At 37.7% G+C, this 12,778-nt stretch overlaps 1 protein-coding gene across 2 annotated transcripts in view; it reads left to right on the forward strand.

Moving 5' to 3' along the window:
- Positions 1-12,778, forward strand: part of PPP3CA (protein phosphatase 3 catalytic subunit alpha) — a 325,003-nt gene that overhangs the window by 267,683 nt on the left and 44,542 nt on the right. For both annotated transcript variants that reach the window (XM_027543972.1, XM_027543973.1), the window contains exons 7-8: positions 2,883-2,960; positions 7,432-7,526. In XM_027543972.1, the coding sequence (XP_027399773.1) occupies positions 2,883-2,960; positions 7,432-7,526 (173 nt within the window). The remainder of the gene's footprint in view (positions 1-2,882; positions 2,961-7,431; positions 7,527-12,778) is intronic.

A 12,778-nucleotide genomic window follows, 5' to 3' on the forward strand; every position in this document is an offset into this window, starting at 1 on the left:
AGAAAGACAAGAAAAAAGATCTAGTACAAGAGAAAGATTTTTTTAAAAAGATTTCTTGAGACCACATGCTTTGTTTCTTTCTTTATAATGTCTCTATGAAACTTTACTGTTTTATCTTTAATGAAGCTTTTTACTTTATGTTTTTATTTTCCTACCTAGTGCATTATATCTTCAGAACAGAAACCATTCCTTGTACTTACCATGTCACCCTCCTTGTGTCTCATAACAAATGGGAAAAAAAATTACCAATAAGTCTTTGATAAATTATTCATGAATTAATGATTTTCCAACTCTCTCTGTGTTGTTAAACGTGTTCTGAACTGTGCTTTTCCTACCACTCTACACATATGTTTTTAAATGCTTTTCAGCTAAATACTTTGTGGTTTATTCTCATGTATATTTCCATAAAAATATGGTAGAAGGTTTTTATCTCTAATTAAAGAAATTATTATTTAGAAAAATGTTTGTAATTCTTAGGAAGTTCAAGTATGAGATTATACATGCTTTTACATTTTGAAATATCTTCTTCAAAATGAGTTTGTTCCAAGTAATAATGCAAGTGTTCCTCACTTAAAGCTATTAACCTAGCAAATTACTGCTATGTTAATTTTATCTTCTTCAGATTTTCATTAAAAATGACATATATTTCCATGGGAGGAAACTTAGATTAAACATGTAAGGTTTAGCATGAGGAAAATATATTAAAATGATATTTTCATAAGACTAGGTAAGTTCTTCCAAAAGGAAAAAATAGATAAAAAAGAGCAGCCAAGCCATGTGCCCAAAGGAAATAAGTAACAAACCTAGACAGACAACCTTTGTCTTACAGTGGTACAAGGCAATAAAGTGTCTTCTAAAGAACCATTGTGAGGGCACATGAAATGTAAGTACACTGCTTAAAGAGACAGGGAAGGAGCATTTACTGAGTGCCCTTGGCTGGGCATTTTATAGCTTAATATGTAACAAGCAAATGTACTGTATTTTGAAGACCAACCAGTGTCTCGGAAATTTAGGTTTCTTTTGTTGACGCACTGGTCTGGAAAGGTGGTATACTCACCTTCTCCCAAAGTAGAACTGTCTTTGAAGACACATGTTGGTCAACGCATAATCTAGGTACCCTGTGGCCATATTTCCGTGTAGTCACTTGGGGAACCATCTCCTCTAGTTAGTAGGTCATGCTAATGTTCATCAATTAGATGGTTTATTCATTTATTGGAATGACCTGGAACACTGGGAAGTGAAGGCGTCATGGATGTCTCCTCTTTATCTCTCCCTTAGTGAACTGCTAGAATATTGTAGAACACACATATATGCACACTCAGACACATGCATACAAATATGTGTGCACAGGCGCAAAGACTGTTTTTGATTTGAGGTCTAAAAACAGAATCCTGTTTATCATTAGTATCCCTGCAATGGTATGCCATTGGTATTTTTTTCCTATTCATCAGAGAATTCTTAGAAAATCTGTAGCGTAGAAGCTATTTTCATCTTTTTTTATATAATTGGGAATTGTTTAGTGTATGTTGTGTTTCAGTCACTCAGTCGTGTCCATTTGAGACCCCATAGACAGCAGCACACCCTGGCTTCCCTGTCCTTCACCATGTCCCAGAGCTTGCTCAAGTTCATAACCATGGAGTCAGTGATGCCATCCAGCCATCTCGTCCTCTGTCTTCTGAGAAAGGTTCTAGTAGTTTAGATTCTAGTGAGTATCTATAATTGTTTATATTTAAACAAGCATCAGTTTGCTATCTCTTGATTTGAATTATCTAAAATCTATTTCTTTTTATGATATACATTTTCTCATTAAAAATTCTTGGAGCAGAGATAAAGTGATGGCAAAAGATTTTCCATGTTTAATTTATAATTTCAATCTCATTTTTAATTACATTTCCATCTTTGGTTTTGAGACTTTCTTAATAGACAAAATCATCTCTATTGTATATTTGATATTTTTAATGAGTCACAATCAAGAATAAGCCTCAAGGTAAAATTCTGTTGGTCCTATTTAAAGTACACATTTTTAAATCTTGTGAATTTCATACTGTTGTTTAGATTTTGAATGACATATTCAGTTGACTTACCCATAAAGATGTTGACAATTTGACTTCTCAGAAGGCTTACTCTCTGCCATTCCCTAGCTCAGTCATTTCTATCAAGCTCCCAAGCAGGCACCCAAATACATATAGGGCAGTATTTGAGAAAATGGGGGTTTATATTTTAAATTCCACTCTCATGTTATATTTATACTTCTGTTCACTCTATAGTTAGATATAGACTTGATAATGTTGATTTTGTCTATGAGTGGATACTTTTTCCAATTTATACACCTCCAGCTCTTCAGAAGTATGGACTTCCCTGGCTGTCCAAGTGGTTAGGACTCCATGCCTCAGCTGCTGGGGGCCCGGGTTTGATTGTTGGTCTGGTAACTAAGATCCTGCAAGCCTCCTGGAACAACCTAAATAAACAAATAAGTAAATAGAAATACATCTATAGGCAGATGTAAACTACTATATACAGAATGGATAAGCAGCAAGGTCTCAGTGTATGGCTTAGGATACTATATTTAATATACTGTTATACACCATAATGGAAAAGAAAATAAAAAAGTGTATATATATATAATTGAATCACTTTGCTGTACAGCAGAAATTAACACATCAACTGTACTTCAATTAAAAAAAAAAAAAAAAAGAAAGTTCGGCTATAGGTATTTTTTCTGCCACAGGGAAACACCTGTCCTTAGAACCAAGAAGTTTGTCTCATAAATGTTACATGTTTGATTACACTTGATCAGATCACATAGGTCTGGATGTTATAGGAAATATGCTCTTGATGATTTTTTAACAGATGCTTCTCTTTTCTTTCTCTCTCTCTGGCAGTTACCCGGCTGTATGTGAATTCTTGCAGCACAATAACTTGTTATCTATCCTCCGAGCTCATGAAGCCCAAGATGCAGGGTGAGCAGTCTTGTGGGTTTATGAAAACCATGCATTGTTTTGTCATTCCTTCATGTGTTTGGCTGTGGAGGTTCCCTTTGCCAAACTCTCCCCCTGAAGGATTAGATCTAAAAATTGCCTTCCGGTGTCAAAGATATGGCGGGATCCAGAGGAATAAGTGGTTGTGGATGTGCTGTAAAGTCTGCTTTTAAGTGCTCTGCTAGCTGTTTAGAAGCCCCTGGTGGCTCAGACAGAAAAGAGTCTGCCTGCAGTGTGGGAGACCTGGGTTTGATGCCTGTGTCAGGAAGATCCTCTAGAGAAGGAAATGGCAACCCACTCCAGGATTCTTGCCTGGAGAATCCCATGGACATGGGAGTCGCAACACAACTGAGAGACTTCACTTTCACTTTATGAACAGGTAGAATTTTCAACTGGCTGTTTTAAGCACAGTGAGGCAGGCCACCTCTTCCTATTTCTTTCAGTTCCTGCTCTTACCTTTGTCCTGTAAGTGAGTAAATTACTAGCTACTTTTCAGTCTCCATCAGCCACGTTGGTCTGAATTACACATTAGTATTTAACAGAGATTGCATTGTTGTGCTCTTGTTTAAAGAATATCATTCCTGATCCCTGTAAAGTTTTAAAGGGCAAAAACAGAGACTTCAAATGATGGGGAAACTCCTATATTCTAACTCGCAAATACATAACATGATTTTGCAATGACTGGTAACTTTTTAAAATGTAAACAGATTATAAGGACATAGAAATTTTAAAAATAACAGATATGCAGTCTGAGGGTACATTAAATCTACATTTGGGATATAGGCATGGAGGAAATAAACATAATTAACTTTTTAGGATTTGAAGTCCAATACCCTTCCCAATAAGCTCCACTGAAAGGCCCTGTTTTGCTTTAAATGCTTAAATTCGTTCCTTCATATTCTAAATTTTCTGAAAAGGAGGAACATTTATTTTTATAACCTGTGTACTGAAATCAGAAATGTAGATGCCAGCATTCTGAAGTAAACCCAAACCTATGAAGGTTCTGAATCAAGGCAGATCCTAAATTTTTTTCAAAATTAGCTTTTCTCAAGCATCAATCAACAAGTATGAAATGATCCAATATTGTACACTCAGTGCTCTTGTAGCTGATATTTGCAGTAATAATGCAAAAAAGCAAAATGGATGTCTGGGGAGGCCTTACAAGTAGCTGTGAAAAGAAGAGAAGCGAAAAGCAAAGGAGAAAAGGAAAGATATAAACATCTAAATGCAGAGTTCCAAAGAATAGCAAGAAGAGATAAGAAAGCCTTCTTCAGCGATCAGTGCAAAGAATAGAGGAAAACAACAGAACGGGAAAGACTAGGGATCTCTTCAAGAAAATCAGAGATACCAAAGGAACATTTCATGCAAAGATGAGCTCGATAAAGGACAGAAATGGTATGGACCTAACAGAAGCAGAAGATATTAAGAAGAGGTGACAAGAATACACAGAAGAACTGTACAAAAAAGATCTTCACGACCCAGATAATCACGATGGTGTGATCACTGACCTAGAGCCAGACATCCTGGAATGTGAAGTCAAGTGGGCCTTAGAAAGCATCACTATGAACAAAGCTAGTGGAGGTGATGGAATTCCAGTTGAGCTATTCCAAATCCTGAAAGATGATGCTATGAAAGTGCTGCACTCAGTATGCCAGCAAATTTGGAAAACTCAGCAGTGGCCACAGGACTGGAAAAGGTCAGTTTTCATTCCAATCCCAAAGAAAGGCAATGCCAAAGAATGCTCAAACTACTGCACAATTGCACTCATCTCACACGCTAGTAAAGTAATGCTCAAAATTCTCCAAGCCAGGCTTCAGCAATATGTGAGCCGTGAACTTCCTGATGTTCAAGCTGGTTTTAGAAAAGGCAGAGGAACCAGAGATCAAATTGCCAACATCCACTGGATCATCGAAAAAGCAAGAGAGTTCCAGAAAAGCATCTATTTCTGCTTTATTGACTATGCCAAGGCCTTTGACTGTGTGGATCACAATAAACTGTGGAAAATTCTGAAGGAGATGGGAATCCCAGACCACCTGATCTGCCTCTTGAGAAATTTATATGCAGGTCAGGAAGCAACAGTTAGAACTGGACATGGAACAACAGACTGGTTCCAAATAGGAAAAGGAGTTCGTCAAGGCTGAATATTGTCACCCTGTTTATTTAACTTAAATGCAGAGTACATCATGAGAAATGCTGGACTGGAAGAAACACAAACTGGAATCAAGATTGCCGGGAGAAATATCAATCACCTCAGATATGCAGATGACACCACCCTTATGGCAGAAAGTGAAGAGGAACTCAAAAACCTCTTGATGAAAGTGAAAGAGCAGAGTGAAAAAGTTGGCTTAAAGCTCAACATTCAGAAAACAAAGATCATGGCATCCGGTCCCACCACTTCATGGGAAATAGATGGGGAAACAGTGGAAACAGTGTCAGACTTTATTTTTGGGGGCTCCAAAATCACTGCAGATGGTGACAGCAGCCATGAAATTAAAAGACGCTTACTCCTTGGAAGGAAAGTTATGACCAACCTAGATAGCATATTCAAAAGCAGAGACATTACTTTGCCAACTAAGGTTCGTCTAGTCAAGGCTATGGTTTTTCCTGTGGTCATGTGTGGATGTGAGAGTTGGACTATGAAGAAGGCTGAGCGCCGAAGAATTGATGCTTTTGAACTGTGGTGTTGGAGAAGACTCTTGAGAGGCCCTTGGACTGCAAGGAGATCCAACCAGTCCATTCTGAAGGAGATCAGCCCTAGGATTTCTTTGGAAGGAGTGATGCTAAAGCTGAAACTCCAGTACTTTGGCCACCTCATGCAAACATTGGAAAAGACTCTGATACTGGGAGGGATTGGGGGCAGGAGGAGAAGGGGATGACAGAGGATGAGATGGCTGGATGGCATCACTGACTCGATGGACGTGAGTCTGAGTGAACTCTGAGAGTTGATGATGGACAGGGAGGCCTGGCGTGCTGCGATTCATGGGGTCGCAAAGAGTCGGGCACGACCGAGCGACTGATCTGATCTGATCTGATACCCAGCCAATCAAGTCCTCAAATAATCTTTTTCACTTTGGGGGCAATGGTGTCACCATTGTTTTTTGGCTGACTGTCCCAACTGAACATGTTCATAGCATGTTTATCTTAATCCCACAATAGACCTGAAATCCATCTGCTTATTTGAAAATAGGTTAAGTGCATCAGTTAAAATCAACAAATATATATGTTTAAAATGAGCAGTTGATTGATTCATTAGGAAAAATTGAAGTTACATCATCCAGATTCTTTGTTTTTATTTATTGTTAATTAAGCACAGTCAGCCACACTTTATAAAGTCAGGACACTAGGGTTAAGAGTGCCACCATCCTTTACATTCTGATTTTCTGCCAACAAAGCTCAGTTCCATAAGCAGAATAAATACTTTGAGGCCATTCCGAAAGATTTTTAAGAGGGTATTGTCTCCTGGGAAAAGTAGTATCAAAATATTTGTAAAATTAGAAATATTAAGGGGATTATTTATCTATCCAAAGGTACTGTTTGAGGCCCATTTAGAACTCAGCTAAATTAGGCATGATTAGGCTGCCAGAAATTACTGACACAAAATAACCAAAGAATGATAAAATTTTGTTTTGCATTTTAGGAATTTTTCTAAATTGATATTCTTAAAATCTGTCACATAGAAGTCATGAGATACCTTATCACCTTGATGGAAAAGAACCAAATCTCCTGTATTTTTTGATTATTTGAGGACTAGAGTCTTATTTTTGTCTCAGTGGGAGAAAAACAACTGGATTGTTGATTTATTTCCAAAGATCTTGAAGATGTTTCATTACTGATTGATTAAATGTTTATATGCTGAGATTATAATCTTTGACCTACAGAAACCAGAAGAGACTGGTAATAAATAAAATTCTAAAACAGAAGCAATTTCGGCTTGTAAAACCCATATATTTAACCAGATGTTCTTTAAAAAGCAGATCAGCCTAGGCATAATGGATTTATATAGCCATAATAGAATATTATAGATAAATAGAATAATCAGCTTGGTAATTAGTGGTGAAGTTTCTATATTACTCTGCTTGTTTAGTCTTTTTATGTTAAAGATATTGGCATGGAAAACATGGTGGGTCAGATATCTATGTGCAAAAAGTGTGGCCTCTGTCCTCTCTATTGAACATATAGAAATGAATTATGATTTTTCACTGAATTCCACCCTCCCTGGGTATACTAACCTTAGAAAAGACCTATTTGGAAATTGTACACGTGACTCTGTGTTTTCATTGTCACCCTGAAATGAATTGAAATCTCTGTGTAACAGACTTTAATGAGAAAATTTTAATGTTACATAATTGAATTCTCTTTGAATGCTAAAAATTTAATTTTGTATTTCTAAATCTATAATGTGATATATTTTTCATACTTAGCCTTGTTTTAACTTGCATTTAATTGTTTTTAGGTACCGCATGTACAGGAAAAGCCAAACAACAGGCTTCCCCTCTCTCATTACAATTTTTTCAGCACCAAATTACTTAGATGTATACAATAACAAAGGTGAGTGTTTACAAATCCCTCTGTATAGTATGTGCTGTCTTTTGGTTTGGTTTTAATGAAGCATTTTTAGTCATTCTTTTTCTCCCTACCTTTTCGTTTATTGTCTGATACAAACGTTGTGATTATCTTCAGAGTTCCAAGTTCAGTTGGTCAGAAGTGAGGCCCAGGCACTGTTACTTTTTAATCGTTCTCTAGGGGACATTGGAAAAGACTCTGATGCTGGGAGGGATTGGGGGCAGGAGGAGAAGGGGACGACAGAGAATGAGATGGCTGGATGGCATCACCAACTCGATGGACGTGAGTCTGAGTGAACTCCGGGAGTTGGTGATGGACAGCGAGGCCTGGCGTACTGCAATTCATGGGGTCGCAAAGAGTTGGACACGACTGAGTGACTGAACTGAACTGAACTTAGGAGACTCTAAGGTATAGGAGGGTAGACAGCTACTGCTCTGATAGGTGTAGGCTTTCAAAGAAAGAACAACTGAAGAGTAATCCAAAATCATGCTTCTTAGGAAGGCTAGGGATTTAAATAAGAACGGTGGGAATGCCACAGGTAAAGGATTGAGAAAAATAAGAAAAAGAAACTATCGCTTGAAATCCAAATTCAGATTTCATCTATTGAGACCCTACCACTAATCAGATCTTGTGCTAGGTAAGTATATTACTTTTGAATACTTACTTAAATGTCATTTCTTTTTAAAAATTTGAATTACACTTTAAATATCATTTCCCCCGCAGAGTAAGTCTCTATGGTAATTGCCTTGCCCAAGATCACTCAGTCAGGTAGTGATGGATCTGAACAGGTAACAGGAACCTGGAGGGCTACAGTCCACGGAATCACAAGAGTCAGACAGGACTGACAACTGAACAACAGCAGCAGAAAGTCAAACCCTTCAGTCCACTCAACAAGGGATGATTTTTCTAGAATGGTCAGGGAGGGCCTTGTTGAAGATAAAATACAATCTGAACGTGGGAGAATGGTTAGCGTTTGATTAGAAAGAGGGAAAAATAAAGTCAAAGCCACTGTTTTTGTAACTTGTTTCTTTTTCAGCAGCAAACACTTTGTTTTCCAGACAAAATCTCCATCTTGAAGCCTCTTATGTAAAATCAGTAAGAAGTAGTTCCCTTTGATTGCAAAAGCCTTCTTCATCTTCTACCAGAAATTCCCTTGTGGTACATATAAGAAATGCAAGAACTCATTAGATTGTCTTCATGACCCACTGTGATCGTGTTATTTACCAAAAGTATATAAAATATGAACATGTATGTTTGTACTGTTTTATAGCATTAAGCATTTTTTTTTCTGTTACATCTATTGAAGACAGTGCCCACATGAATAATTTTCTTGACAGAGTTTGATTACTAAGTAGCATGTACTATACTTACAAGCTTTTTAAAAATTAAGGGAAAAAAAAAAACTCAAAACAGGGGAAGAGGGGAAAGGAGAGAGAGAACTGGGATTTTACTCCATGGAAACAGACCTAGCCTTTATCCATTCATCAGAATGCTAAGCAGTGCAGTTTTGCTTGAGACCAATAGCAATTTCTCGAATAAGATATGCATTGCTTCTTTGTCTACGGTTCTGATTTAACAAGGTAGAAACTTAAAAAACAATAGACATCAGGGCATTGCTGTCTTTGAGGTTCTGTGGTTCATTCGCTTTTGCCTTTAGGGCAGACCACAATCTCCCAGCGAGGGGAGAGAAGCATTTCATTTTGGGAACCTTTTCATAAAAGAAAAGTCTCCTGAGAGAAAAAGATAAACTGATAGGAAGAAGAAAGATATATTCTCCAGTTTGAGCACAGTTTCAAAAGACCTTTGTGTAAAATCTCTAAAGTACTTTCAAGCTATTATGCTAACACTGTGTACAGTATGTGGGAGTGGGAGTTAGCTATTCACTGTTGAAGGGAGGATTTGAATAAAATAAATGTTAACGAGAATTTTAAAAGGCAGTGCAGTCAAACTGGGCTGCAAGCACCTTCAGAACACAATCAATGGAAAGAAATAATGGTAAAGAATTTCTGAGTTAACCATTTGATTCTTAGAAACAGATGATCATAAAGGCCTCTGGAATTATAACCTCGTAGTTTTGATTTGATTTTTAAAACTCTTGCGAATTAAGGCAGCAGTAATAGCTCTGGAAAAATGAAAGAATAAGGAAAAATAAGTTTATTCTGCTGTCTCTTTTTTGATTGAAGTATAGTTGATTTACAGTGTCATGTTAAAGTATACAGCAAAATGATTCAGTTATACATATTTTTTTTTTCTTTTTCAGACTCTTTGCCCTTATAGGTTATTATAATATACTGAATAGAGTTCCCTGTGCTATACAGTAGGTCCTTGTTGGTTATCCTATATATGGTAGTGTGTATCCGTTAATCCCGTTCTCCTAATTTATCCCTCCCCTCCTGCCCTCTTTGGTAACCATACGTTTGTTTTCTATCTCTGTGAGTCTGTTCTGTCTAAAAACTGATAATAATCCTATGATCAGCCTTATGTTTAAATGTCCAATCGTTCTGATTAGTAGTTCACACTTGCCTGCGATTAAAAACGGCTTTCAGAACTCAGTGAGGACTTTACATGTCCCACCCCGTACTCCATTCCACGGCCCACTTCAATCCACCCCACTCTTATCTTTTCCAGTCTGCACTAACACAGGCGAACAGCTCGCCCATCTTCCTGCTTCGGTTTCCTCATTCTGACAAGCCCTGCTTACTCCTGCAAGATGCCAGGACCAAAGATGTAGCTCTGAACCACAACTTTGCCATCAAACAACTAACTCATCTAAATGTATTGACAAATGGTGACATCTCTGTAAAAGGAGAAAAAAATTTCTCTTGTGAATAATAGATGAAATTACTTTGAAATAGAATGTTGTGCACTATTAAGATATTATAATCACTGAATATTTTATGTTGCTCTAACAATGCCACGTGTCTGGGTGGGATTTCCCCGTGGCTGGCAGCGTACTCCTCTTCAGCTTCATAGTTATGATTTTATTTTATGGGTCAGTCTACCTTGGTGACCTATCTCTCTGCTTCCTTCTGTGTGAACCCTTTACTTAAGCCAAATTATTCTGCTCATTGTCCTGAACAACTTTCAGCTTTCCTGTTCACATTTTTTTTCCTACCCACTTCTTTCCATATCTATCTAGAATAGTTGTCTTGCTCTTCTCTTCCCATCGGAATGGACTAGACCCCCCTCCAGTCTTTGTGCTGGTTGGTCTTAACACCGGCAGTACCAATCATTTGCCCTTGTATTTAGCATTTACTTTTGTTTCTTGTTAGCTTTTCCATGCATTCCTATAAAATTCCCAATCATATTATAATTAGTTTGAATCAGAGGCTTTTTGATACACATTATAAAGTCAAATAGCATGCCTTATGTACAGTACACAGCCAATATGTGCATTGATCAAAACATTTTCTTTCTGGGAACTAATAGCAAGATAGTGCTCAAAAGTATCCTATCAGTATTGACCCTCGGAGCTTTATCTCTCTTTAAATTGCTGCTGTAACCAGTGCTGATATCCTTTCTCAGTTGGAGTTAAACTTATACGCAGAGCACTTAGCACCTTTGGATTGTTTTTCTCCTGTGAAGATGTTGCTCTAAGGGAAAAGCGATTTCACAATTACCCAGGTACACTCAACAGAAGAAAAATGCAGTAATGGCATGTAGCTACTTCTCCTCCCCCTCTTTCTCCTCCTCATTCTTTTTCTTCTTTTTCAAACTAATTTTCCACCACATGAAAATGACTTCAACCTCATCCACATGCAACAAACCTTTATTGAGAATTAACTGTATACCAACTACTATGCCTGGTACTAGGAATATAAAATAAACAACACAGACATGGTCCTTTCTCTAGTGGGGTTTATAATCTAGTAGTGTGATAGATTGGAGAAGGCAATGGCACCCCACTCCAGTACTCTTGCCTGGAAAATCCCATGGACGGAGGAGCCTGGTAGGCTGCAATCCATGGGGTCGCTAAGAGTCAGACACGACTGAGCGACTTCACTTTCACTTTTCACTTTCATGCATTGGAGAAGGAAACGGCAACCAACTCCAGTGTTCTTGCCTGGAGAATCCCAGGGACGGGGGAGCCTGGTGGGCTGCCTGCCATCTATGGGCTCGCATAGAGTCAGACACGACTAAAGTGACTTAGCATAGCATAGTGTGATAGATGTTCAATAAAGAATTTCACCATTAATTATGTAAGTATATTTACAAAATCCTACAAAGAAAAGAGTGGTATGCAAGGAGAGTGGAAATTAGCTGGTGGCAACCAAAAAAAGCTTAACTGAGAAAGTGACACATAAGCAATCTTAGGGTGAAATCTCTCAGTGTTAAAAAGTACCATGGCAGATATGAATTCTGCTTTAAACAATTCAGTTTAGCTGAAAACTGTAATAAACCTCTTTTAAAAAGTGTTTTTTAAACCTTTATGTCTCTGGTGATTATACCTGTGCTTCAAAAATACCAAACTGTAGTAGATTCCCATATAGTGCCAGTTCTCTATAGTTCAGATGACTTTTCATATGGGTGAGTAAGTGGCTCGATGGGTGGATATATGCCATGAAAGTGTTAGTCGCTCAGTCATGTCTGGCTTTTTGTGACCCCATGGACTGTAGCCCACCAGGCTCCTCTGTCCATGAAATTCTTCAGGCAAGAATACTGGAGTGGGTAGCCATTCTCTTCTCCAGGGGAACTTCCTAACCCAAGTATCAAACCTTGGACTCATGAATAGCAGGCTGATTCTTTACCATCAGAGCCACCAGGGAAGCCCTGGATGTATACTGTAGACATATAGATATATAGACCAGGGGCACACAGCTCAGTTCTAAGAAAAACTACTGACAGTGAAATGAGCTAGTTAAGTAAGATTTATTAAATAAAATGTATTTGGGATTTGAGAGGAAAATCTAAATGGTTACATAACTAATGTAGTATCAAGACCAAAGATTAAAATGACAATCAGAAAAAAAGTCAATTCAGTGTTAAAGTAGCTGAAGGAAGAGGATGGACAAGAAAAGCATTGTTCACTAGAATTTTGAGAGGTGTTTTTTGTTTTTTTTTTTTTTGCAAAAGTCTACCCTTTTTGTTAGAAAAAAAACATAATATAATGTTTGAAACTTGACAGCTTGATAAAATTGCTTAACGAAAAGTATTGTAGTCTTACCAAAGCTTGCAGTTTCAACATCCTTGAATATTTTCCAATCAAAAAGTAGACAGGGGCTTCAGGAAGACAAGCA

Source organism: Bos indicus x Bos taurus, chromosome 6, assembly GCF_003369695.1.
Source record: "Bos indicus x Bos taurus breed Angus x Brahman F1 hybrid chromosome 6, Bos_hybrid_MaternalHap_v2.0, whole genome shotgun sequence".
Taxonomy (NCBI): Eukaryota; Metazoa; Chordata; class Mammalia; order Artiodactyla; family Bovidae; genus Bos; species Bos indicus x Bos taurus.